At 50.9% G+C, this 27,725-nt stretch overlaps 3 protein-coding genes across 3 annotated transcripts in view; 1 reads left to right on the forward strand and 2 right to left on the reverse strand.

The window, feature by feature from the left end:
• Positions 1-4,330: 4,330 nt before the first annotated feature.
• LOC100898544 (patatin-like phospholipase domain-containing protein 2) lies at positions 4,331-11,442 on the forward strand. Its single transcript, XM_003740393.2, has 5 exons — positions 4,331-4,811; positions 7,915-8,087; positions 8,793-8,918; positions 9,415-9,646; positions 10,082-11,442. Exons 1-5 carry the CDS (start codon positions 4,613-4,615, stop codon positions 11,137-11,139), a joined length of 1,788 nt encoding a protein of 595 aa, XP_003740441.1. The 5' UTR covers positions 4,331-4,612; the 3' UTR covers positions 11,140-11,442.
• A 149-nt stretch (positions 11,443-11,591) lies between these two features.
• On the reverse strand, positions 11,592-20,360 carry Mrtf (Myocardin-related transcription factor). The gene is made up of 12 exons (XM_029110642.1): positions 20,145-20,360; positions 17,442-17,530; positions 17,084-17,323; positions 16,580-16,879; positions 15,902-16,440; positions 15,546-15,777; positions 15,369-15,469; positions 14,988-15,226; positions 14,458-14,857; positions 13,840-14,371; positions 13,532-13,748; positions 11,592-13,395 (listed from the first exon to the last, which is right to left on the reverse strand). Exons 2-12 carry the CDS (start codon positions 17,491-17,493, stop codon positions 13,056-13,058), a joined length of 3,192 nt encoding a protein of 1,063 aa, XP_028966475.1. The 5' UTR covers positions 17,494-17,530; positions 20,145-20,360; the 3' UTR covers positions 11,592-13,055.
• Positions 20,361-25,692: 5,332 nt separating this feature from the next.
• LOC100903401 (serine/arginine repetitive matrix protein 1) overlaps positions 25,693-27,725 on the reverse strand; it is a 55,869-nt gene continuing 53,836 nt past the window's right edge. The window contains exons 9-11 of the mRNA XM_029110643.1: positions 26,513-26,782; positions 26,209-26,375; positions 25,693-25,889 (exon numbers count right to left, since the gene is read on the reverse strand). Of these exons, the coding sequence (XP_028966476.1) occupies positions 25,693-25,889; positions 26,209-26,375; positions 26,513-26,782 (634 nt within the window). The remainder of the gene's footprint in view (positions 25,890-26,208; positions 26,376-26,512; positions 26,783-27,725) is intronic.

The following is a 27,725-nucleotide window of genomic DNA, read 5'->3' on the forward strand; positions in this document are numbered from 1 at the left end:
ACTCCTGGATCTTGAAGTTACTCGCCGTATCGCCAAGGTCGTCCCGTGTCGGCCAGAACCGAAATGTCCCAAAATGACATGCAGACCCAACTGACGCAGCGTGTAATTCTCCCGAGCCCTGCACCTCAAAATTCGCGGACGGAGTGTTTTAGGCTCCCTGAGTTCCCTCTGGCGAATCCTGTCGGTTCGTGAGTCTTCATCTATTCTCCCAGACGGGACCTATCCCCCGCTGGACTCTTGGGAGGGGGGATGGGGGGAAGACAACTTGTGAATTGTGCTCACGCACGCGACGCAACTGCAGTCCATGGATGCAGATGGAGAGGATTGAGAGCAGTGTCAGAGTCATCCGCGCTCGGCTAATGTGCCAGACATTGGGGTCAGGCTAATGGAAGTGATGGAACATCCGCTCAGTCCCGCGCATCGCACCGATGTCCCGTGATGGACACTTCGGCACGAAGCCATGTCTGGAACTTGCGGGAAAGAGTACTAATTTTCCCCGTATGATTCACAGACAGATCTGTAGAAGGTTTGGGCTCGACCCAAACTCGATGAACGTGACTTCACTTACAACTTTCCTCTACGTTTCATCTCGCATCATCTCCTACCTCGTATCCTCAGCGGCGAGCTGTAGATTTTGGCACAGTCAAAGCGGTCATTCAAGTTTCCACAGATCGAGACTCGCAGTCCGAAAACTCAGCCGATATCTCATCTGAGATCAGACAGCCTAACCGACGTGTCCTGCGTCAGGAAAGCAACAGGCATTGGGGAGAATTCCCCCAGTATGGTCCGGAGCCGTGGCGAGGGCCGGACTCTCCCTCAGAGGCAAGTCCTTCCCTTTTTTTTTTGTCGACGGCGACAAAGTACCTACGTATCTGGACAACCGATGGCGGCACCTGTGAAGTTCTCTCTGTAGATGAAGCATACTCCAAAGAGAGTTGACTCTTCTCCCGATATTTCATCCTCGAAGCACCGGCTCCGCAGAGGCACTCGAATTCCGCGCGCAGGAGCGTCGTGAAAAGGGACGATACCCCCCGTAAGGGAAACTTCTCATGAATGGTCGATCTAATACGGAATATGTGGCACACATCGAAAGATGCAAGAAAATGCACCGTCTAACTCATCATCGTGGGAATATGTCGTGGAATTATCTCAGAGGAAGAGACCCCGAGGACCCCATCAATGTCAGATCACGAGGAGATCCGACCAATCAGAGCAAAAACGGAAGTCTCGATCGAGAGCAACTCTATCACTCAGTCAGTGGGACCCGGCCGTCCCCTACTTCCGGGTGGAGCATTTCGAATCTATTTGGCGTGATTCGAGGACTCAGATCACTCTAGGATCAGGATCGAAAGCGAATTCCGTGTTCTGTTTATGTAAAGACACCTCGGATTGAATGCACGAATGAGGGATGATGCTCCCCTGGATGAAACGTGGAATCCAGCTAATTTCGCATCGACTACATTTCTTTCGGAGTTTCACTGATCTCAGTCATCATCTTCTCCCTTCCTGACGCTGATTCTGGGGGTCTCTCGGAGCGGAATCAAGCTCTTTCTTCGAGCTCTCATTCGTGAAGTAGCGAATTCGATCTCGAGAAAGCATCGTCTCGAGTCCCCCTTATGGAGAGCGAGTCCAATGCAGCGACGGATACGAAAATCGCCCCTGGAGAGAGAGATAGGGAGGTCCTACTGATAGGTGAAGTGTTTTCTCTTGAGTCCACAACACTCGCCGAAGAATGGGAGCGTGATCTACGCTGGGAAGAGATTGAATTAAATTGCGGAAAGCTCATATATCTTGCCGATTCAGATCGGACGGCTCTCTCCTCACGATTAAATTGCTCCCATTTGAGAATCTTGCTCCGCTCGAGAGACGATGCTCGAAATCAAGGATATGCATACGTGAAGGCCCCAGATCTGTGTTCGGAATCTAGACGGACTCTAGTTTCCTAGAAACGCCGAGAATCTCTGGTTCCGAAATTGAAGACTGCTGATATGATCACACATCTTGGTCGCGATTCGCGATACGGAAGCTCCGGATGAATGACAACGTCAGACGAAATGACGAAGTGCAAGCATGGTGAACTGAACGAGAGCTTCCCGCGGAGGGCGGCGACGCATTCCGAAAACTGAATCAAGCTGCAGATCGAGTGTTCGACTCTCGAGATCGACGCGGGCCTAAGCGCTTCTCGGAGTTCTTTCAGTTCTTTTCCGCCCATAATGGTCGATTTCGCTACTTTCTAATGACTTCTCGCCTTCGTAAGTCTCGGCTTTCGAGAGCTTTAACTTCCGGACTTCATCGGTAAACCCCAACTCGCCGCGACCCGGCTCGCCGCAGGGTCCAACTCACCGCGGCCCAGCTCGCCGCGGGGTCCAACTCGCCGCCGAAGGCGACCACCTTTGAGCGACTCGTCCTTGGCTCATTCGCCTCAAATGCCTAATGGTTGTAGGAGCATAGAACTTCTCGGCATCCAGAAAAGAAATTATCGAATTAGTAGCACAGAGGGGAGAAGCTTTCGGGATAGGTATCTCACGAAAGGTGGGCCTGACAAGGCCGTTTTTTGCTCCCAAACACGAGAGACTTGAGCCTTGTCGATCTCCTTTCTTCAGCAGGATCACAGCCATGATGATCAATTTCCTACGGATGGCCAAGCGAAGATGACAGGACATGATACTAGACTTGTCGGTGTCGTATTCGTGCGGCATCCTGTGAAATGCTGGATGGTCATTTAATTTAAAATCACGTCGCGCGCGTATTCGATCTTACTGCCACTCCGGGAGCAAATCTCCGACCGCAATCAACCCGGCAGCCCAGAATGCTACAGGACTCGCCGTTCGGTCAAGAACCTTGAGCAATCAGAGTGGTCCATGACTCGTCATGAGGAGCCCCATCTAATCGGCGATTAAGACGAGTCAGAGGCTCAGGAAGGCGTCATTATGCGGCCTGCGTAAATATTGAGATGATTGCTGATATAAGATGATTGCTAATCTTTCTTTACCCTGTCTCCATGGCTGTACCGGCAAATCCTGGAATATCTATGCTCCTGCAACCATTAGGTTTTAAGGCGAATGAGCCGAGGATGAGTCGCTCTAAGATGGTCGCCTCCGGCGGCGAGTTGGACCCCGCGGCGAGTGGGGCCCTGCGGAGAGTTGGACCGTGCGGCGAGTTGGACCCTGCGGCGAGTTGGACCTTGCGGCGAGCTGGGTCGCGGCGAGTCGGCCGCGGCGAGCTGGTCGCGGCAAGTTGGGATGCTCCGGGACTTCATTGATGAGCCTGCCAAGAACAGAAGCGGGTTCAGACTCTGCCGCTCGATACCCCGTGGGTCCCGAGCCAAACTGCCCACATCACTCTTCTTGGGAGAGGATGGAAGTCTCGATCCGCAATACCCCAGAAGCATATGGCCATACCATAGTCCTTTGGAATCCTCTATCATTCGCGACTGTCCCTCGAAAGCTTGAGATCCAATGAAGCGAAGATCCTTCAATTTCAGCATGCATTGATGCATTGATAACATATTTCGGCTCTTGCAATCGTCCCGCTCGATTGCTTTTCTATTCTCGAACGCGCACCGTATGCATACACTCCGAGCGTAGACCGAAAGCGCCATTCTCGGAATCAACCTAAAGTAAGCAACGAGGAACCTGAGGGACCAATGACTCATATCACTCTCTAAGATTCCGATAGCACGGGATTTCTTGATGATCTTGGGGCTTCTTATTGTTGGAACGAGATCGTGAGAGACAGATCGAGTGCCTGAATTATGGCTAGACGAGACTCATACGCTCTTCTACCCGATCGGGTATCCATAGATATTGGATTGACTCGTGGAATTCGGTTCTCCACGATGATTCTCCTCCATACGCTTCTGTCCGGGCCGGATTCCGGGGAAGTCGGTATGCGATTCTAGGTCCCATTCGCGAAGTTCCTGTGGAGACGCAAGGTTCAGGAGAGTTATGGCTTTGATAGCGGGCGACGAGCTACAGTTCATTGAATAGAAACTCCTCACTCATCCATAGGGTTGAGTCTCTTGGCTTATCAAGGAGAGGCAAATCACGGCGGGCATTTCGCCGGTTATCTGACTGAAGAAAATTCTGAGCTCCAAACTCACAGTCTCATTTCATCGGTCTGTGGAAGCGGTGGCGCATTTTCCCTGTCCACGAAAAGGAAGACCTTAGTCAGATGACAGAATCTCCTCTAAGCTCGAAGTACGTCATTGTTGTCGATCCCGCTCTCACCCGTAATCGATTGAGAGCGTGCGCCTAGATTCCCTCGCTTAATATCCTCTCCTTCGCGAAGAGAACTTGTGTGTGGCGAGCCGGCAGCAAGACAGGCGGCCAGTTGTACAAAAGCACCCGTTGCCCTCCCATATCGACGGAAGCTCGCAGAGCGCAGTCCTTGATAGCGTTATCATAGAGAATTCATTAAGCTGTGACGTGACTTCCAACCCAGATACGAGCATCTGCTCGTCAGAATCCTCGATAGTTTATTTGAGTTCATCGATCCTCCTCGGCGTATTCAGAAGAGAATCTCTTTGAAGCACCAAGAGCAGCTGATCTTTGAGCCCGCTCTCGGCGATCAGGTGTGACTGACAACAGACTGCAGCGTACCTGCTGCCCAAATGGCGACTATGAAGCAGGTTCCGATGAAAGGCCGAGATTTTCATCTGAGTCTCTCTGGATGTGGATTCCTCGGTCTCTACCACGTGGGAGTGATCTCTGCATTCCATGAGTACGCTCGTCATCTTTGTGTGAACAGAATCGCCGGAGCCTCGGCAGGTTCTCTGGCAGCGGCCTGTCTCATCTGCGATGTCGCTTTCGGTGAGTCCTGTAGATTGTTCCCTATTTGATTCTCAGAAATTCCATGGAGTTCCGATACAACTCGGAAAATTCCACCACAATTCGATTCTTGTACCTTCCCCTCTGAGTTTCGCTCGTTCAATCGGAATGACTTCCATTCCATTCACCGAGATCCCAGCTAGCACGCCAGGTTCCTTCTTTCCGAGTGTGTGCTTCACGCAGCGACTCTTTTCGATGTGCTCAGCTGCTGAGCGAAACCCCGGCTTCTCGTTCAATCGGACCTTTCGTGGTTGAGAGCGGTAATAATGATAAGTTGTTGGAAGGAACGTTCAGAAATTTCAAAGGTTTCGAGGGGCTTCCGCCATAAACCTCTAGTAGGATAATTCGTGGACTCTGTTTGCGATTTCGTAATCCGCCAATCTAGAGCTCCACATTGACTCAGCTTGCCGCGCGATTCTAGCGGGAACCCCGAATGTCTAGATTAAGGGATACAAATATGAAGAGACTCAGAAGAACGATGAATCTATGATCGAACACAGGTCACCATGTATTACATCCTCGCGGTGTCTCTCGCTCTCGGTTAGATCAGAAGATTCCAGTGTCACGCTTCTAGTGCTGTATCGATGGAACACTGGGATGCATAAGAACTTCGATTGCATTCTTCTGACTGAAAGCTCACTCGGACTCGAAATATTGGGAATTAAGCTCGACGTGAAGCTTGCCGGGATCTCGGGCAACCTCACTGCAATCCAATCGCTGCCCGATAGTTGTTACCCATGGTACACTTACGTGCTGCAAGATGAGTCACATGGGAAGGAGCTGATGGAATCGACGGAGAAAGTTGCGACTTCCCCCCTCATGGACTACCGATTTTCCGCCCGATAGCGAGGATTTGATGAATAGATCGGAATCGTTTTCCTAGAAGGAGAAGTCTGATGACCGTATGAGGGCTTCCTTGAGCGACCCGTCGGAGGCCACCAGTCGCCGGACTCGGTTCTCTAGACGAGCAGTAGGAGACACTTGGCTGGATTCAATATGAAATCATCTATAGATGGCATGATCTTGCCTCAGATACGACAAGATCTGTCGATAAGTCCCGCATAGTGGTGGCATAGCTGCGAAATTTCGAGCGAATCGAGCCATCTCATCTTCGATATTCCCCAAGAGTTCCACAGTCGGTTATGCGATACCGAACGCACGAAAATTTTCAAGATGAGCAAAGGACCATTCCGAAGATTGGCTAGTCCAAGTAATCCGCAGCGGTTTCGCTTTCGCTCGGGAGGGGCGATAGAACGGGAGCGAGACAGAGATAATTGCGTAGAGATTGAAGAGCTCGGCAGATGGGTCGACTTTTGGGAGAGCGCAGATTATCACACCAGAAGGGTGCGTGTGAAGAGGAGCTTCTTGAAACAAGCCGAATCCTATCTATTTTATGACTCGAGGGTCGCACTGCGAGCTTCATGAGCTTATGGCGGGCGGCTATCGAGCATGAGCGCTAGAATTAACGAGCTCGATCGAGAATTCCGTCTGATCCAGCATCGTCCTCGGTACGATAGTTGTTCGATTAGCGGCCTGCGACAAGCAGCGAGCCTGACGCGTCGCTGGAGCAAACGATGCAATGATTTCAATTTCTCAGCGCGAAGCCTCCTCCCGAACTCGAAAATTAAGCTGCAACATACTTCTCCCCCATTACGTCTGAATCTTCGGGCCTCAATGCTGGATTATGGATCTTCGGGATCTCACCATTCCGTCAACCGAGTCCTCCGCCATTAGGAATTCCAGGCGCGTCCTCGGATGACTGATGCCATACCTCAGATGATTGTCGGCGAAAAAAAATCGGTGATTGCTGCGATGCCTCTGCTCGCTGCTGTTGGCGCGACTGCAGCTCGTTCTTATCACGGAAAAGACACCGGTATCCCTAGCGTCATTTCATGGTGACAGCATGCAAGCGTCGCGTCGCTCGCATTCATTTCGCACCAGGAAGGAGGGCGGCTTTCGTGTAGGTCAGTACGGCCGGACGCCGCCGGACCGCCCAATATTCGCTGCGGCACAACATTGGACTTGGGGGCTCCCCCATCACCGGTCAGCGGAAGCGGCTCAGCCCCATTAGACGACTTGCTATCCGGACCCAGACCCGGGTCCGGAAGATGCCTATGCTGAACCGCTGAATGCTCCGGCAACAAACATTTGAATCATCAGCCCGACAATGTGTGTAATAATTCGTGGGGAACTCGAAATTCCATCGATCTGTCAATCATTCTTAAAGGAGAGCTCCGCTCAGGACTTCGAATGCCGAAAGAAAATGTACTCGCCTAAAATCTCGTGGCGGTCTGTCGATGAGCCTATCAATGGTCCCACTACGCACTATGCCGACGTCGACGGAATAGACGGACGACCTTGGACTACGTCACAAGTCGCTAGGGGAACACTCGGTTGGCGAAACAGACTCGCTAGCTTTCTGGACAGATAGAGAGACACTTTGGCGCCTGGAGATTCGCGGAGTGACGGATGAGTATCAATGAAACTAGACGCTGCGACAGACAACCAGCCTCTTTGCCAGAGCAATCAAGCGTGCTTGAGCCAACTCGTCTAACCGCGTCGATTCCTATGGCGACTGTCAATTCTGAAAATTTTCCCCACGGTGGCGATCTTCGTCCGTTTCCGTACAGGCATTTTGCTCACTCTACAGAGATGCCGGGGTAAGAGTCATCGCGAGAGATCTAGTTGAGATTTACGCGAGGTTCGGTCATTTGCTCATCACGCTATTTGGGCCGTGTCGTGTTTTTGTCGTCGACTTTCGCATAAGCTCCAGGGCAACCCCTGATTTCGGTGATTAGAGTCGCTCATGTAAGCCGACCGGTTCGGGCAGCTACCTGCTCCTTTGACGGCGCTCCCACAAAACGCCTGATTCGCCCTCTGTCAATGAATGAAGAAGACTCCTCGAGAGTCATCTGTGCTGCATGGAAAATCTTCATCCCCCCGTCTAATTGATTCAGAGAATTGTCCGGGATCACTCGCCAGGAATCGATGCTCCTCGAACTTCTATGCCTTAATGTGACTTCTGACAGGTCATACTCAATTCCAGAAACCTATCGCGACTTCGAATTTTCTTTCTTCGTTCCAGGGGAAGCCACCACATCGATCCTCCGATTGGCCGTTCAAGCTCGTCGAAGAGCCCTGGGACCTTTTCATCCAGGATTCGATATCAACGCTCTGTTGTACGATATTTTCATCAAGATCCTCCCTGACAACGCTCATGAGCTGTGCTCAGGCCGTCTATATATCTCTCTGACGAGGGTGAGTGCTCCGACCGACAAGGCTCAAGTAGATTCTGTTCAGGGATCTAGGTTCTCACTGGGGCTGGCAACGACCCAACTCCCATTTTACGTGGCGGGAAATACGCAGCTCTCTTTCGTAAAAGTGCGTTCCTGATAAACACAATATTATTCAAGGTCATAGAGATTTGGCTTAGGCCCAATCCAGACCAAAGAAGCCGAGGAGAGACTCAACGAAGGAGTCACGGGTGAATCTGACGCCATGAACTCGAATAGATTCTTTCCACTGCGACTTAAGACGACGCATATCTAAGCATCTCATGGGCTGATGTGATGATGAGGCTCTTTTCCGGAGTCAGATGCTCTTTTCCTCCTTCCAAAATTCAAGACCCGAGGAACGGTCCGACGGATAGATCGTGAAACTAGTTTGGGTCTCCAGCGTATACTCCTGAATCCCCCATTGGGACCTGCCTCCGCCGGAGATTCCTCGTTCGACTCCGGTCACGGAAAGCGGATGAATGGCGGGGAAATCCCAAGCTGAGGGCGCCCGAGACGACTCCAACCTCGCTAGGCTCAATCCCCAAGCGCTGATTGTTTAATTGAAAAATGCGAAGGAAACTGTCTCATTGGCCCTCCATCAGCGTTTTCACAGCCAGACTTACAATCAGTACTGCTCTTCGTCTAAACTCTGACGTTTACCACGCCTCATAACCTCTGTCTGTTGCAGGTCTCCGATGGCGCGAACGTACTGATAAGTAATTTCAGTACGAAAGAAGATCTAGTCAAGTGCCTTATGTGCTCATGCTTCATTCCCGTCTATTCGGGTCTTGTGCCACCCCGAATCAATGGAGTCGTGAGTATCTTATACTGGGAGTACCTACGTATTATATTAGTCGCGGAATATTCATCCCTCCTCATGAGTTCCCTGCACCCTAACGGGTCTACCCGCTAAGCTCTCGTCCGACTGGGACTTCGCGATCGAAAGAAACAATGGAGAAGATTCACGAAATTGTTCAGACCGATCCCATTTTCTCGATGATATGATGTTCCCATAGAGATTCGTCGGCGATATCGGCGTCAGGGCACAGTGCCTGAACGGGGGAGCAGAGCTACGAGCTGACACCCGGGAACATTCCCCATAGGATTTTTTGACGGCGCGGCGAGCTCAGCAAGCGGTCTGTGACTCCGCATGCCATGATTTGAGCTGGCTTCGAGACGCCCGATTCGAATACTCACTCAGTCAATCGCTTATCTCCGACCTTCGGAAAATTGCTGCAATAGGCGATATAGATCACCCGCAAACCATAGCTCCTCACATCATGGCCACTCTAATGTATTCTTCTCAACAGGCGTACATAGACGGCGGTTTCAGCGACAATTTGCCGCTCCTCGACGAGAATACGATCACGGTGTCACCGTTCTCCGGGGAGAACGATATTTGTCCTGAGGATGAAAGCTTCAATATGATGTTGATAAATTTATCTAACACCTCGATTGCCGTCTCGCCGGCGAATATATACCGCTTCGTGAGAATCCTCTTTCCACCGCATCCCGAGATCCTAGCTCGCATGACCCAGCAAGGTTTGTGACCTCAACGTACTAGCAAAACTTTATATCGGAACCCACAGCCCTCATTGAGCAATACTCACAATTAGGCATGCATAGATGGTACCGCAATAGTTTAGGAGAATGGACTGGGACGGCATCAGATTTAGCTGTATGCCTGAGATCATTAATATGCATATTAGACAGAAAGTCCCCAGTTCATCCCCGCTTTCTCTCTAAGCTCATTCTCGATTGGACTTTGTCGATCTTGATAGGTCTCGTGCCGTGCTCCCGGATGTACAGCCGAGAAACTTTAACTCGTCTCTTCAGTACCTCTCTTGGACAGCCCTCGAAAAAGAAACAAGAGGTCACGGAGCTCGGGGCTGAGGTTCCAGGCAGACATAGCGCGGAGTCATCACTGCAGGGCACTGGCGAGCATCCCTCGATTAATTTCCTCTTTCGAAATTGCAGGCTTCGACGACGCGGTCAAGTACCTTCAACGGCACAACCTTATTTCTTGCACTCGTTGTTTGGCTGTGAAATCTTCGTTCGACATCACGATGTCAGACGACGAAGATAGCGACATCCCCAAGCATGAGTACGATGGCTGCGATGACTGCAAAACTCAGAAGCAAATAGCGGATAACGCATCCTTGCCCGAACCTATCCGGGAGCCGATGATGATGGCCGCGGAAAACGAGAACAGGGGTCTCGTAAATTGGTTATTCAAACACCGACCGATCAAAATCCTGTCCTACATGACGTTACCGTACGTGTTGCCATTCGACATCACGATGGCGGTCGCCAAGAAAGTCATACCGACGGTACGCAAAGAGCTCACAACGAGTTTCTTCAATGTCATCGACAAACTCAAGGAAGTTGCCGTTCCGTCCTCTGAAGAGAAGTGGCAAAAAGCACCGAAATCGCCACCCGTCAGCCAGAGCGTCTCCGACAGTCGATCGAGCATCTCGAACTTCTCTTGCAAGCTTGCGATCACCGAATTCAATTATAACCTTGAGTCGAAAACTCGGAGATCGACGAAAGTGCGTTCGAGGAGTCTAGAGAACCTACGAATCGCCGCCCCCGGAGTGACGGATACTCAGAAACGACGAGAGCAACGCAAATCGTACGCCGGTTTGCCTTACGAGAAACGCGTAATCCAACAGCTCGAACTGGACTCGAAGCTCGCACTTAGCCACACGTTCAGCCGCAAACGCAAGACCAGCATGATAAACGCTCTTCGATCCCTCGACCAAGGCGAACCTTCCGTCACCTCGGCCATAGATATAACGAATGATGCTCTAGACTACGAGAAGTGTACTTTGAAGAGAGCTCAAGCGCACTCCCTGGAACAAATCCTGAACGTTACGCAGCGTAGAGAAGCCGCCATGGCTTTCTACTACACCGATGAGAACAACTGCATCAACGTTACCGAGATTTTCGATTATTCTGAAAAGACAGATACGCCTCAAACAAGTCCGGAGCGGGCACCTCAGGAGGGGAGACGGCGCAAGAAACCTGTATTCTGAGAGAATCCCGGAAGGGTACCGAATTCAACAATGTGATATGTGTCTCTCGAGATCACCTCTTTTTTAATGAAAAAACCGTGAGCAATGACGATCGAACGCTTGCGTTTGCAGCGTCGACTCCGCGTCAGTGATTTCGATCCAGTGGTCGTTGTGTATTACATTAATTTATTGCCCGCGACTAGGCAGAGACAAACTTAGCAATTCTGTCGGCTAGGTTGTCACAAGTTTCCGCATTAGTAGGCGGTGAGCAAGTATATTCCTCTGTATAAATGCAAGTCCTTGAATTATAATAAAAATGGAGTTGAACTTTAAGTGAATCGCTCGTCTGTGGTGACATGGCAACCATCATGAGAATCAAGCGCGATGATGACTGATCAGGTTCTGCGGGAATGAAGAATGAGGAGCTGGTGAGCTTAGATGTATAGGAGATTTATTTCCGAACGAATCTATATAGCGCTCAATATTCGTCTGATAGTCAGCTGGAGAATAAATAGTTCCACCCTATATCGTATGTATATGTATGATACAACACTCTACCACAAGTCCTAGCTGATCCACATTCAGAACAAAGAAATAGCGATACACTATTTCACAAAACTCTCTAGTCTATCGGCAGACGATGGCAGCGTTTGAGCAATGAACCGAGTTTCGCGAATCGAGAAGATCCAACACAAGTGTTTACGGTCCGAAAACAAATGCCGCAAAACTGCCGATAGAAATTCCATATTCGCAAGCCTCACACACCACAAACGATGTCGGAAAAGCGTCCGTCTCACCCATGTATAACTCCGGGATCTGTTTAATCATCCATTGTTCTCGAAGGAGCGATCACTGATAATATTTGCGTTTTTGCCCGTGATCCTGATATCGCTTCGACAGCGTCCGCTTCAGATTCTGAGCCGAAGCTATCCGAGTCAGTCGCACGTACGGTCGGTGCCGAGCTTAACAAGACTGAATGTGTTCACAGTAATTAAGGCAACAATGAATACAGAGCTCCTCAAAGGGTGTCAAAACGAGCGTGCGAACCAGGCAATCGATACTATCGCGAACTCTTTCTCATAGACCGGTAAGTGCCTCTCTGTCTGTGTGATATGTATACGGCAGAGCCATTCAGATCGACAATCGATAGAAAATCTCCGTCCCTTTCCGGATACGTCAGTCTTTCGGGATACTACAGTCGAAAGCGATCCAAGATCCACCCGCCAGAATGAAATTCAATCGCGAGACAGAACTCGCTGATCCTATCAATTCGGGAGAGCCGAGCGGGAAACTCTCGGCATTCCCCTGATTCGAAAGGCCTCACACTCTTGGTCAGGATAGCAGGAATGGAAGGAATAAGGACTCCGATTCCGAATAGTATTATTTATGGGGAGGCTCCGATCAGTTAAAGTTCTGACGAATTCCCCAGATCGATCGACAATTCAGAAGTCCCGTCCCAACCCCGAAGTATGGATTAAAATCAGGCATTTCCTCAATCCGACAGCGAATACTACGAGAACATTTTGTACCAGGGTCGCCAAGCGACACCCATGAGTCCCTGTGACTAGACTCGGAGAATATATATAATAAATACATGTACATTCAAAGATCGATGACATTCCAACACAAACAAAGATCGTTGAACAAAAAAGAAAACAGTGATACATTATCGTAGCAGCTGTAGTCGTGGCCAGCAATCGTTGAACAATTGGTGGTGCTCAGAAAGTCAAACAGTGTACATAATTAATTCACTATAAATTTCTCTGTGTGTGTACCGAAAGAGAATACCTCTGGATTCCCGGCGCATCCCGGGGCTCGGCTCTGGATGCCGTGAATGAAAGAATTCCTGAGCAAGAACCATTCCGAATCACCGCGATCTTCGCACGGCCCGTGCAGACGCCTCTGGCGCATGGCTCCACGACAGCTTCTCGGAAGATCTACATATGGATATCGAGTCCGTGCGCCGCATTCGACCAATCGGCCATGATTATGTCGTCACACACGAGTCCCTGCATATCGCTGTAGAGAGAGACTGGCGTCGCCGAATTATTGTTACTGCTCCCCTTCGAGTCCCTGAGCCCGCAATTATTGGCGGAGTTCAAGCTAAACGATAACATCGGATCAATGCACGATACGTCGGGTGTGTGCAAGGGCCCACCCTGCGGCACCGGTGTGTTGAGGGACTGCCCGATGGGATCGCTCTTGAGTTGAAGCAAGTCATTTGTCAACCAATCGAGTTCTTGGAAATCCGTCGACATGTGGTCGCCATCTAGGGAACTGTGGAGAAAATGGCATTCGAGCTATTCTTCTCCCAACGGAATTCGCAGCGCATTCAAATCATGCCATAAGCGATCGTATAAGCTGACAGGACAACATTGATCTCAAAACTGAGGAGGAGAGAATGATTACGTACATGTGTGGGAAGGGCAATTTCGAATGGTTTGAGCTCTGTTGCATCATGTGGTCGTCGAAAGTCAAATCCATAGCTTCCAGATCGTCTAGGTTGACGGGGAAATCTTCGGAAACTGGCTTGTCCTCCACCTGTCGGAGTTGGCCTTCCATGGGATGATTCGCCGCATTGGGATTGCATACGATCTGGTCGTTCTTCGGCATAGATTCGGCAGAGCCCACTGTCAAAGAGCGAGAGTGAATTCAAGAATCTAGGATTGATGCATGTATGATCCGAGCGACATGTCCACGAATAGAGAAATTCTCGCTTACATTTGAAAGACACGACGTCTTTGCTGTTAGACCCCGCGAATTTCGCATCGAAGAGGTTGCTCTGCTGGGCGGGTTTCGTCATGTTTTCAGGAGAATAGTGATTTTCTTTCTCAAACAATCTTGTTGAAGAATTATTGATGATGACGGGGGTTTTGATATCCGGCGTGACGATTTGGGACGTTTTTGGCGTATCGCGAGTTGCCTCTTTCAGAGTCACCACACCGGTTTCCGGATTGCGGGTGACCTCGAACTCCACAGCGGAATCTTGCTTAGAAATTATCTCTAATATATCGTTCAAGTTGACCTCATTGTCTTTGCGGAGTTGTCTTGTAGCTTCGTTGTAGCCGGGGGGATTCTTCATGAACTTGTCGATATCGGTCGGGAGCGAGTGGGTTCTGGAATGACTTCGGACCTCTTCCTGAGTCACTAAACTGCTTTTTCGAGGCAGGGCGGCGGCCCGTACGGTGGCGGAGGAATGTCGATCCGAAGAAGCCAATCGGACCGGGTTCGGATCCATCGTCGCGGGTCGGTGCTGGAACGTCAAGTCTCGCTAGAGCCTCCACATATGTTTGGCGAATCACACTTGGCATCACTAGTCTATAGGGTCCTGACACTCACCTGTATGTATATTTGGGGTTGGGCATGTTGCTGCAGCAGGGGCTTTTCCATGACGGTGGCCTCTGACTGCAGTGGTGCGATTGGTTTCATTGGCAAACTGTTGGCTTCTTGAACTGGCTGCAGTTGATTAAGCAGTTGGGCAGCGGGCTGCAAACCCATGACCTGCGGCTGTTGCTGTACTCTCGACTCTATCTGGGACGTTGTTGGAGCGACCGCCGTAGTGACCGTCGGAGCTGGCACTTGGCTGACCATGGTAATCTTCTGAGGAGCGAGACCAGTGACGTTGAGCACACTGGGTTCCGACTTGGTCATTTGAAGAGTGACCAGTTGAGGTTTCGTGTGAATTATCTGCACTCCGGGTTGGCAGAGAACGCGATTGACCTGGATCGCTTGGTCGCTACTGGAATGAGAAGCGGAGATGATGATCATCGTAAATTACTCCGAGGCTCTTTAAGGAGGTCAAAATCACCGCGAATACATTTCGCTAGATGACGCCACGGACGGAGGATTAGCAACCCGAAAAAACTCACCCCGCGTCGGTGATTGTGATAACATTCGTCGGGGGCGAGTTTTGGACCTGATGTTGGAAGAGCGACTGGATTCTCTGCTTCTCCAGAAGTTCTTTGTGTAATATATCCATTTTGGCAAGCACGCTGTCGGCGTCTCCCGCGCCCATGTCGTCTATCGATGTCGACTCCGCGGTCAAATTCATGGAATTTCTGCAACGTATTGGAATATGAGTCCTGCTCGGTATGTGGTCACGCTCCCTCTGCGATTTCGCGCAACATCCCTTCAGGAGAGCTGGATTGATGGATCGTAGTGGCGCGACCTTTCAGAATACTCGAGCCTCACCCGTTATTGCTGAGTTGCGTGACGTCGATCGTAGTCAGGTCTTGTTTCGATCCTGAGGCGGCTATTTCGTCCGAGAACGGTTTCAGTCGCTCAATCAGCTGTGGTTTCGAACCAGAAACCGGTAGGTTCCTTTTCTTAAGCTCAATCTTGAGGTCGGGGACTGGAACGTACGGAATTAGGTTGGCGATCTGCTCAAGACCTTCGGTTCGGGCAAATACTCCAGAAGCCCCACATACCCTTCATGTCCTCCAGCTTCGAACATCTCAGTTTGTATGCTTCGCTGCTTATGGCTGAGCTCTGTTGTGGGTTCGTGGGAGCAGGCAGTATGATTTTCTGTTTCGACCCGCCAACCTGACCGTTTTCGGTCTGCCATTGGAGGAAAACTTTTTGCTGTTGGAGCAGAAGCTCGTATGGACTCTCTTTCTTGGGGTCGATGAAGTCTTTATCCTTCATGGCGGAAGGGGGTCCCTGCGATCGAATAGTGGAGGATTGTATAATTGCATAATTCACGGAAGAGGTGATCGGAAACCGGGACGGGATGCGTTGATTCGGGAATGCGCGAACGAGAGAGTCGATCCAATCCCTAACTCACTTTGTATTCGTGGAACTTTATTATCCGATTCTTATTCGGAGTTTGTTGCGGGGCTGAGGCACCGTTTTTCGTCGCGGAAGTCACGGATTTTTTCTTCGCGGAACTCTGCGCAACGCTCGATTGTTGGAGCGGACGAGTTTTGACGGCTGGCGGCTGGCTGGCAAGAGTGAAAATCACAGGCGTCGGCGGCAAAGGCGGGGGGACCGGGATCGAGGTGTTGACGACATTTTCCCTCGTGCAGAGAATCACTGGATCGGCAGCTGTCAAAACTAGCGTTGCCTGAGGCGGGACTTGAGGCTTGATTCTGTTGAAAATCGCATGATTCGCGATGCCGGCCGGAGCCTCGATTACTTTCGAGCTGGTGAACGTTGTCGTCGAGAGCTCTGGAGACGACGTCGCAGAAATGACCGGTCGCACTTGGGTGGACGCCGACTCGGCGGACTCTGTTCCGTGTTGAGAATCGTCGCTCGAGTCTGAGATCGGTTCTGGTTTGGGTACGAGATCACCCTCACACGTTCTCTTGAATGGAATTGTTCCCTCTGAAATTCGAAGAGAGTTAAATCAGATGAGCGGAATACCGATGATCGAGTCGATTCACGCTCGAGTTTGAACGATTCGGCTCAAAATCAATGACGCAGGGCCTCCAATTTTTTTCTTACGATTAGATCTCAGACTGACCTTTGAGTGCTTGAGCAAAAGATTCGTCCGCCTGGAGGATATTGCCACGAATGAGCTCTAGGGGCCCGGGTCTGTGCGCTAGACGATCGTTGAGGTCGTCCTTCAGACGAGCCCGTTTCAGGCGACGCTGTTTCTCTTGGAGCGACGGATCCAATTTCGACGAAGTGTCCTCAAGAATATGAGCGCGGATCAGGGTATCGCGGTCAGGACGCTGTTGCATCTTGTTCTTCAGGAAATCACCCATCTTCGCCCTCTCTAATCGATGTTTCTGCTCCAAGAACTGCGGAGAAGCTTTCAGTGCTGCAATTAAAGTGAATACGATGATCTTGCGCTCGACATGAAAGAAGTCGCAGACCAGATGCAGAGGGATTTCAGGACCACGGGTTATTCGTACCGCATCGTTTCGAAAAATCATCCGATTCGGTCCTCCGAGCGAGAATAGCGCACACCCGAGCAAAAAATCACTCCTTAAGCAAGGGTTGCCGTTCGGAACGAGGTACTGACCGATGTACTCACGAGGGATGATCCCTTGTTGAACGAGTTGATGCATGGGCCTCCTGGTGAGCAGCTTCAATTGGAGCTTTTCCCGATTCTTAGCGAGACTTTCGTGAAGAGAACGCTCGTCGATGGGCGGAGATCCCATTGACTCGTCGTCTTGAGTTCCTTCCGGGGAATTTCCGAGCGTAGCTGACGACCCCGGCTGAGGCGAAGAAGCCAGCTCCATAGAAGCCAGAGGTGACGGGGCTGGAGAAATCGAATATATGTATGGGTACATACTTCTAGAATCCTTCCGATGATGAGGGATGTCCCACGGTCGAATGAGTCGGTTATGCAGCACGTATCGTCCACACGAGGAACTCACCTTCTAAACAGCTGACGTCCATCGGTGTCGGAGGCTTGGGCATGGAATCCATGGCCGACCTGCTTGGATTCTTCTAGACTGTCTCAAGGCTGGAAGCAGAGGAGGAATACGAATGGTTAACGAACGACTGTGGGTTGATCAATGATTGGAAGCAGGCTCTCTATCCTTTCTTAGAACGCTTCCGGGCCCTCCGCAGGGCTACGACAACGCTTCAGGGCCTCGCAGGGCCGCTCCACGATTCGAGGTGTAAGAGGACTCGATGAATTCTGGACGCTCGCTCCATCAAGATTTCCAAGATCCTCCTATCTCGTTTGGAAACATGGTCCTAGTCGGAATAATGCTCGCGGACCGGGCTCACGGTCACATCCAAACTCGCGTTGGGACTGCATCGGACCGGCACAATTGGCCAAACGCCTGCGTGGCGCGAGCGTCGTTTGTGAACGACTCCGCGGGACGGGAACTTCAGAAAACTTCAACGATTAAAGCGGGAGAAAAGTGTAAAGTAACTAGAAACGCTGAAATCGCCTCTTCTCATTCAAGACACTCCGCAGGGTAATCTTCGGCACCGACGACTCGTTAACAGAGGCCTCGGGAGACACGGAAGATAACACGGCCCGTGGGCCCGTTTATACGTAGTTTTTCATTCGCACCAGCGAGGTTTAGTTGAGAGAATCTTTAGAGCAGTTCCCTTTGCATAGGTCAACTTCATGAGCCTCGACACGGATCTTCATGAGTGATATCAGCGGTTGGTGCTCATTAATTCCGAGGTTCATCATAGAAGTTGCTCGGTTCTGGAGGCGAACGACAGAGCGGCACGCCGTCGAAGTGTTCTTCACATCTACGACACGATCATCCCCTCAGTCAAATTGTCTTCACAACCTTCGCTAAGTCATGATCGCACGCTTCGATAGTTAGCTTGTTCGCCGAGTCATTGCAACGCATTGATTGGCGAAAGTCGTTTAGAGCCTTCGCTGACTCGGTGACTTCGGAGAAGCTCTTAGTCGTAGAACAATAGTCAAGCAATGCTTCGGATTCATCTGATATTGATTGTTTCTCGGGTACGTCTGTCCTGACTCCTCGATTCGTGAGTTCTCAATCGCCCAGAGTAGGAATGATTGGAACAGGAAGGTGGGAGCAACGTCTCGGGGGTCAATTCCGAAGGCAGACAAGGGCGTGATTGATGCATGCGGAAAAAAGTCTCAGCTCCGCTATCAGCTAGGCCATGAGCCCTGACACCCTCGCGAGGATGAATCTCATCCTGATAACGCGTGGCTCTCCGTGATTCGAGTGAATCATGATTGTGTATACACAACTCATAAACGATTCATGAACAACTGTCCAGCAAGTGTCGCGGAACAACCAGGAGATCAGGTGCGATTCTGTGGTTTGCGCCCATCGTCAATCGATGGGGTTCTCGGCAGATTCCATCGTGCCTCAGTCAATGCGGGAAGATTGACTCGTATGAGAGGGCTCTCCAATAGCTAGATGGGCCCATACGAGGGCGCTCCTGCCGGAAAGCTCTCAGGACGCTTGACAATCGTGTTGGATTCTCCCTAGCCTCTCCTCATATTGCTAGTACACATCCTGACTATGAAGGCCGGAAGCCGTTGCTGCCAGCATCCCGCTGCATACAATGAAATGTAGGTTAAGGTCAATGAGTTGGCATGAATCTAAACTGTTTGATCGTCCATTCTGTTCTGTTTCATCGGGAAGAAACTCCAGCCGCTTCGAGCTCGGTTCGAACACGCGTTCGCGGATATTCGCTTGGTTCGTTTCTACAGAACAAAGTTTGAGAAGCAGTCAGGAACTCTAGCTTACTCGGTTTTAGCTTGATACGGGGAACTCGACGATGTACTTTCCCAAAAGATTCATCATTCATCGGTCAGTCAGGATACCGATTCATTGTCCCCCGGAGGCGAGAGGCATTGCGGACTTTCGAAACTCGCTGAAGTGAGGATGAAGCCGGACAGCTCTACTTTTTTTGTCGCATACTTCCAAACTGTGTAAGTTTTATCTAATCTCGATGGAGCCCGACTAAGCTTTGGCGTGAAGGTGGATCGCCAGGATCTCCCGAAAGCCGAATTCCGGAGCTAAGGTTTCCCATCCCGTTCTCAACTGTGTGTCCCGGGAATGACTCGACCAGTCCGAAATGGAGCCAGGAGACTTCAGCGAAAAACCAATGGAATTGTCATGAGAACCTAATGGCGGCAAGATCAAGCATCGGGTCGGTACCGAAAACGCGTAGTTTATACTGGACGTCAGATGTTTAGACTGAGCGGTGAACGAGTCACGGAGCTGCTGGCTAGCCAAAGTAACTCACAATATCCAACGAGCATTTCGAGGCTTCAAGAAAATCTCCACGCGGTCCAATCTTCCGCCAGCACCGAGTAAGACACAGGAGACGTATTGCTCACTCGAGTACTCGCCCAGCCGGTGAATGCCGTGGCATATGATTATTCTCCGGGTCGGCAGGGATCCCTACATGCTACTCGTTCTCTGGCACCGAGATCTCGCATGATTCTGAACTCAGCTCACCGGATCGGGCGTGAGAGATGAGCGAAGCCTCTGCACAACGACGGAATGCGCTAAGATCCCCGTCTCAGACCCGTGGGAGGGGTCCTGGTTGACGTTCGCTCAAAGCTAGGGAGGGGCTTGGAGCATTCGTACGAAAACGTACTCTTATCTGAGGGGCTCAAGACTCACTGTAGTTCTCTGTGCGGAGGTAGCAAGAGTTTGCTTTTGCCGGCTCGATCTTCTAATCGTGTCATTCCGTGTCAGCGGGTATGACGTTCGTCCACACTCGCGTCTTTGGCAACCGCCAACATCGGAGGAACTTTCGTCGAAAAATCAAATCTACGCGAGTTCGCAGCTCACTAGTTTCCCAACACTGGCAGCCTGACTGCTGCCTGCCTGCTGACTGATATTCTCTCCCTCCGCCTACGTTGTTGTTCAGAATAGCCCGACGACGACTGCTGCTGCCAAACATGAGAAATGATGAATTGATCTCTGGTTGGCACAGGGATTTGGAGCGGGCAGGTCTGGAAATGCAGGAAGATCTCGGTACGCTATGCAGCACCAGATCTCCCGCAGAGGAAAATCTCTCTCTCTCTCTGTCGAATCGGTCGAGACCGCTGATTCCAGCAGCGCACCGAGCAACACGAATTACAATGACTCATACGCTCCAGCGAGAGGACGGGCATTAGTTTCACGTCTTTCCGAAAAGCTCACCAACAATCAACTCAGGCTCAATCCTCTCCGAGCGTACCTACGACAGGAATCTACATCCGATGTCAGACGATTCATCTTCCCTTCGCTTGACACTTCCTTGGCCGTTCCGATAAACTCGGAGTCGCGCTATCGACCTGTTCCGGATCCCGTCACCTCTGAGGCGTGGGAGGCTCAAGATGAGAGTTTATTCTAATCCTGAATCCATGGAAGGACGCCGACACCGAGGTGCACAATGTACCTCACGGTGCTTCGATTACATCCCCCCGCCGATCCTCTCCTATAATATCCGATTGCGATACCGGAGTCATCGACATCACTAGGCTTCCGCCGATCGGTCGAGAGCAAACGGGCAGACCGGTTGCTCTGCGCGAAAAGATTTTCTTGCTCACAGGCAGACAGGCGGGCGGGCAGCACACACTCACAAATGACACCATTCTGTCACTATGAGTCTAACAGCGGGAAGCGAGCCACCCCGCGCCGTTCGGAGAACATTTCTCCTGGTTGAGAGTAGTCTCTGACATCATCCCTTCGCTCCTGGCTATCGGCTATGTTTTCCTAAGCTCAAAAAATTTCTCACGAATTAAGGGGTTTCCTCGACAGCGCTCAGAATTCTGTCGATCCCCATGGATCGAGCGCCGGATATTCCATAGAGCTCGCCGTTCAGCTGTCGTAGGATGAGGTCAAGTCTCGAACCATTCCCGTAATTCGGGTCCACTATTCACCGTGTCTATCCCTTCTAGTCCCGGCTGGCGACCTTAGAGCTTCGAAAACATTTCCACATCGATCTTCGAAGCCTTTCGTTTGACGCTGAGCCCCAGGCTACGGATGCAGCGAACTCTCCCACAAGGACCGGAACGCGTCGCGGCCTCCTGTCCCGCTCCGGATGAGAAGGCCTCGGCATCCAATGTCTCTTCTTAGAGCTCCTGCCTCGAGTCACCTGGTGTCCACACCTCGTGAATTTGGCTCATCAGACTCGCTTCGTCCAGCAAATATCACGACGCTGTCAGAAATTCAGAACTGGCGGAAAAGGTCTGCAGAGAGGAAGCGATCAACAAAGAGCTTACTGCTTCGTCTCTATGAGCTCGCCAATGCCTCACGATTCACGATGACAACATCAGAGAGGTCTCTCCCATCGGGAGCTGTCCGACGCCGCGTTTGCGGAAGGACGAGGAGAGAACATCCGACTATGCAATCGCTCTCGCGGAGCTCCTGACAGTCTGTCGGTTATTGGACCTAGCAATTTTCCGAGGACCCGAATGTCTGAGCCTGAATTGGATTATGATCGACCGATCGAAAACCATCCTCACACACCCTGTGGACGGCCGCATGAGGGCTTCCGGGAAGAATCTCACCTCCGTGCAGTGCTGTTCGTGAAAGAGATGGGCTTCCTGAGATCAACATCAGCCATATCTGCAGTGAACCTGAGCAACGAGGAAAACAATTTTCACGGAAACTGCAGTATCCTCTGGGCTTGGTGAGCGCATTGCTCTGCTTTTCACATCCGACTCCACGATAGACGAGTTGAATTTGTCAAAATACGCACGCACTCCGTCTAAGTAGGCACTTCCACAATCCTAGGTCGCGATACGCTCTTCCCTGTGGGTCTTGATTCTGAGCTCTTCCAGAATCTAAGGGAGTCGAGCGGATGGCGAGAAGGGACAGAGCCGTGCTAGTAGCAACAACAGCCGTAGCAGCCGCGCTTTGGTGGGCCCTCTGCCTCGACCCGGGCTAAGTCGGTCTCAACCAGAACAGCGAAAGCAGTCTTGAACCGACTGGTGAATGAGAAGATGAACTGCGGGGCTGATGACTACAGGAAGCCCTCCACAGCCAAGAGCAGCAGTGGCTGCCGCTCCGTGACGCAAACCGGGTCGTCCGGTTCGTGGTAGAGTTTCGGAAATGGAGAATCCCGATCTCTGGGATGAAACAAGTCCACTGGTTCTGCAAGATCGAACTCGGGAAAAGCCCAAAGACCGATTTCCCCAGAGCTCACGAGATCCGCAGGTGGCCCGTGTCGATTCGGGAGCGCCGTTCAAGATGGCGAGAGATAGTTGTTAGCAGTACGTAACAGAATAATCGTTCCCGACGTTTCAGGCGATTATAATATCGTCACCAACGAGAGGACACCTTTCCACCTGCGCCCTTCCCCTAGCTCTGGGATATCTGATCGTTGCGAGTCGGGGAATCACCTGAATAGGAGCTTACTTCGACAGCCGAAAAAGCCAGCGACGCTCGCTCCTTCTTCAGGAGCATCACGTGCGAAGGAATCCCGGATTGTCTCAAACCTGTCATTCTGAAACTCTACAAGCTTTCTTCATCATATGAAATCACCTTTGCACGAAAGGCTGCCTTCGAAGGAGGGGAGGTTCGGAACGTTCCGAGAGGGCAAAATGCGGGATAGAGCTGCGAACGCAATGGCTACCGAGAACATGCGGAGATGCACGCGGAGAACTATCCCTGTCGAATCAACCGGTCGATGCTCGGTAATTCCCCCAGCTGACTCCCGAATCTGCTGAGTGAATAGCGAGGATTTCAATGAAGGTGTCGCTGCAGAATGAGTTTCCTCAATCCTACCCGTGGTAGGTCCGGTCCGAATTCGCGCTGACCAGCCTCGATGAGATCAAGGAGTGGCTGATGGACATCTACAGAGCTCAGACCTATGTATTCCTGCATATGCTCGATAGTGCCGTTCTGCAATTTTTTCGATCTTGTCTCATGGTGGAAATGATTGGCTCATTCGGATATGCTCAGAATACTCGGATATCTACAGGATACTCAGAGCAGCGGCGAATCGAGACGGAGGCAATTAGGTATCTCTGGGTTTTGCAAGTTTTATCGAATCTCAGAAAAGCCCGAACTGAGTCGTTTGACATTCCTGTCGGCTAAAGCGAGCTTCAGACTCCAACTCCATCCCAAGCCTAAGCGGGTAGCGCCGCCGAAGAACTCTTTCGCTTGGGCGTGGATTGTTACGGAATCACGTAATTGCGGGTTGACACTCGAGAGCTCTGCTTGAAAGAAAGTATGCGCCTTGAGATCCGCTGCGATGCCGTCAGAGTGGAGGAAGCTTTTTCCCCAGAAATATGCGGTAGGAGAGTGCCTGTGGAGGTACGCCGCGCCTCAGCGGGAACATAGGTCGGAGCTCCCTGGGGGGGTTCCATGGTAGTGTCTTCGGCCATTCTATTCTCTATTCTCTCAGATCTCAGTGGGAGGTTATCAGGGCCATGGCGAACCGAACTTGAGTGCCTCGACCCAGCACCGTCGACCCAAGAGACCTTTCGCGGAGGGGCCGGGAAAGAGGGCGAGTAGCACAGAGAAATCCTCTGGCGAGTAGTGTCGATGACACTACTGTTTTTGCTTGGAAACTCAATGCTGCGCCCATTCCGTGGCCCTAGTTGAAATTGTTCTAGCTTGGGGAATGGAACACATTCATTCAAGAAGAAAGCGCCATGTTCCGACTGGAGCGCTCCAAATTAAGAGCACGTCGAACTCCGCCGCATTTCCCCCTTCATGATACCATGCTCGGAGATTTTTCAATTGCGAAACTAACCCTAAAGGCATCGGAATCGATAACGGTCGAGTAGTCGACTCTTGGGAGACCCCAAAGTTTCGATGAATGCGAGTTCCTCTGCAGCTCCTCTCTCCGGGCCAGATCTGCATGGACCTGCGTATGTATGTGACCAGCAAGGTTCAAACGTGATATATTCTGATCACCTCGATCGACCTCAGATGATTGAAACTGTGTCTGACGAAAAAAAATATCAATGATCACTAAGTCTCGCTGATAAACCCGGTATTGTACAAGAAATTGTCCAATACCGATCGCATTTTCCGAACTTCCATGAGGTAGAGAAGACGAATCATCAATATTTGTTCCGAGCACGTGCTCCAATGTCTGTTTATTACTTTCTATAAACTGACTAGTGACAGAGGGGGAGTGGTTTCCAGGTCGGCGGTGAAACGCGAGAATCATTCTCTGATGCACCATTGTCGCACTGGGATTGGGAGCGAAAATCTCATCTGTTCTCGACGCAGAGGGACAGAGGTAGAAAATCGCAAGAACACGGTATCGATTCACTTGCATCATGCCTCAGTCGAGAAGCATTTGTGGAGTCGATGAGCATCTAGTGACTTTTCTAGTTGCGAATACCTCCTTGCCTTGATGCCTCCAGCATCAGGCGCCTGAGCTGAGAGGGAACTCACTACATAGTTGACTACAATTGTGTACATAGACATCTTGGTTTCTGATAGTCTTACACCACCGTCCTGCTCCCCGTTCAAAGCTATCATTAGAAAAAATGGAATACCCGGCACCTGACTCGTCGTCGTTCCTCCGTCCTAAAATCAATCTATTGACGCCCTCTGGGTAACGTTCGTCCACGAGGGCTTGCGTATAAACATTTTGGTCATAATCCTTCGGAATCACCGGGATCGGGAAAAGTGAGAGATACCGAACTGAATATCTCGTATTGAATGTATCACACAACGCCATCCGGATTAGACGACAGCTAGGCTTCGATCCGGAATCCGAGTCCAAACGAAGTCCTGAGAAAACTTTCCTTCGTAGGTATTCTACGCACATTCGCCACATCGAGAAAACCTGGATTCGGGAAGAGAACATCGCGTTTCGTTCTCTCTCGGGTGAAGCCTGGACCCGTGCGGCACAAGCTGTCATTTGTACGCCATGAGAAACGAAATCAATCGCTAAAATTCAGTTGAGCGACGATTATCTAACGACGATCACTATCGAACGAAATCCCGAATTCTTTCACTCCGCCCAACGAGTGATCGAAATCCGAGAAGATCCTGATCCTTCTCCAAAATCAATGATAGTTTAGTCATCATTCATCATCATAACAATAATCGACGAAGGGACCCTTTTCAAATGCTGACGCTTCCTCCCTCCGAGCTGTGGGTCAGCGATCTGGGCTTGGAGATATTTAGAGAAAGCTCATTGTTCCTCCGGAATTTCCTCAGGCGGATGGCCCTCGTCCAAGGAGCGGAGCAGCTCCTGGACGAGAAGCGTGGTTCAGAGAACGACGCTCTGTTGCATTGATTTGCGACAATTGTATAACCATTTGATGACGCGCGCGTTCTTCTCGACGATTGATGTCTCGTGGATAACTCCACCGGCGTGTTCGATGAGGTCATGGCTCGAGAGACCGATTCGTCCTGCTCCAGGCGATGGCCCCATCAGCGGCGGAGCCATCATGTTGAGTTCTTCTTCTGTAAAAATTTCAAACGACACATCATTCATCATTCAATCTCTTGGGTAGATGCCTACGTCCCGGCGATCTGGGAGTCTCGACGATTCCCTGTCAAGGGAAGGATTGGCCGATTTGGACACCTCAAAAGGGATTCGCCGTTCTGGGATACGTTCCGTCCGACCCTTCAGAGCTCCCTCCTCGGCAGCGACTGGGGAGGGAGGGGGCCTCGTACAAGAGAGTTCGGAACCATAGTAAAACACGAGGTCTCCGGAACTGTCTCCTCGACGCGAAACGATAATCCTCCCGCGGCTGACATGAGTATCTATCACGAGGCGCACCTGATTCGCATTCGCTCGGATTTTCGTTCGAATTGTTGTTCGAATCCTGCGAGGACTGAGATTCGAAATACTTCGGAGGAGTCGTGACTGGTGAAGGTCCTACGTGGGCGTCGTACATCCCTGTGTCGAGGAAGCCCATCGTATCAAAAAACATGGCCGTGTCTTCCCTGCAAAACGAGAGTTTCCTTCCATTACAGACTCAGTTCAGAGGAGAAACCCCGTGTGAGGTGAAAGGTTATTTCTTGGAGCATAATAACTCGACTGAGCCGATTCGTCTCGGAGAATCTCAGCTTTCGTGACTCACAGCGTGTAGAGGGGCTGTACAGCTGCCAGATTGGGTTGGCTTTTGAAACCTCGAGTGAGGGGTATTGCCGCGAAAGTCGCCGCGTCGGATTTGCTCCGGCCCAGAGAACGGGTGTTGATATTATCCTGGGTTCGGCCCGGTGACCTGAATGACGAACTCCTCGAAATATAATCCGAAGTCGTCCGTGAACGAGGTTTGAAGTATTCGCTGCCATCAGTTGAGGACTCCGATGATGGGGAGGCGGGACGAAGCCGACTCGCCGAACGAGCTCTGGAACGAAAAAAAACGCTCGATAATTTTCCCAGGAAGCGATATCGCATCCGCAGGTCAGCGAGTACCCCCGAATCGAGAGACGCTCGTACGCGTCGCCTCCCTCGCTGTGCTCTACCCGCCCGCCGTAGACGGGCCAGAGAGCCGCCCGGCACCGCGTAGGTTTCTACCGTCACCACGAGCAAAATCCGCACTCGTTTCCATATGACCAAGATTGAGACATTCTTCAATGAAGGACCGCTCGGAGAATGAACGCAATGACAGCAGCGTTAATCCTCCCGGTATCCGAACCGCTTTCGGAAGACCTTGCTGGGGATATGTACGTTCGGATAACAATACCCCTAGTGGTCCGACACCGCAGTTGAATTACAATAGTTCCGCCGTGGATGAAAGACGTTTCTTCTCTCGTCTCGGATGCATTATAGTATGTAACTATCGTAATCGTCGCTGTCGAGCTTCGCGTGATTGCGGTCAAACCGTCGACGTCTCAAGCGTCTTCAGACGTATTTGCCTTCTGTCCGTGCAGCTGCTGATAAATGAAATATTTTGACAAGCTTATTACATTCGGCTCCAGTCGTTCCGAAATTTTGCGAAATGTTACGAGGAAAACACAGTCGTTGATTCTGTCACCATTCGAGGAAAACCTCGTCTTATAAAATTTCAGCCGAGCGCAACTTCTCCCAAAACAGTCAGGGATGAAATCGCCAAGTCGAAGGTTTCTGAAGGACCGAAGATCGATACGAGTGATCAGAGAATTCCGAATCCTTCTTGTTTCGCGTTTCATCTTTGCGAAATGTTCGGAACAATGGACAATTACAGCTGTTTGGTAGCGTCAGTATGAGACTACCGGCGGCGTGAGGAGCGGCTACATTCGCACGAGCCATCGGGACTTTCCATCACTGCGTGTTTTGAACGTTTAATTGTTCAATGAGGACCTTCGTTC

Source organism: Galendromus occidentalis, unplaced genomic scaffold (genome assembly GCF_000255335.2).
Source record: "Galendromus occidentalis unplaced genomic scaffold, Mocc_1.1 scf7180000076944, whole genome shotgun sequence".
NCBI classification, from domain to species: domain Eukaryota; kingdom Metazoa; phylum Arthropoda; class Arachnida; order Mesostigmata; family Phytoseiidae; genus Galendromus; species Galendromus occidentalis.

What these genes read in the sequence shown, in the direction of transcription:
- LOC100898544 (XM_003740393.2), top strand. Translation starts at nt 4,613, where the DNA reads ATGGCGACTATGAAGCAGGTTCCGATGAAAGGCCGAGATTTTCATCTG. An exon ending in CATCTGCGATGTCGCTTTCG is followed by an intron (nt 4,812 to 7,914) that starts GTGAGTCCTGTA and finishes TCTTCGTTCCAG; the next exon opens with GGGAAGCCACCACATCGATC. An exon ending in CACCCCGAATCAATGGAGTC is followed by an intron (nt 8,919 to 9,414) that starts GTGAGTATCTTA and finishes TCTTCTCAACAG; the next exon opens with GCGTACATAGACGGCGGTTT.
- Mrtf (XM_029110642.1), bottom strand. Translation starts at nt 17,493, where the DNA reads ATGGATTCCATGCCCAAGCCTCCGACACCGATGGACGTCAGCTGTTTA. An exon ending in CATCCCTCGTGAGTACATCG is followed by an intron (nt 16,880 to 17,083) that starts GTCAGTACCTCG and finishes CTTTAATTGCAG; the next exon opens with CACTGAAAGCTTCTCCGCAG. An exon ending in AGACGTCGTGTCTTTCAAAT is followed by an intron (nt 13,749 to 13,839) that starts GTAAGCGAGAAT and finishes GCTCTTTGACAG; the next exon opens with TGGGCTCTGCCGAATCTATG.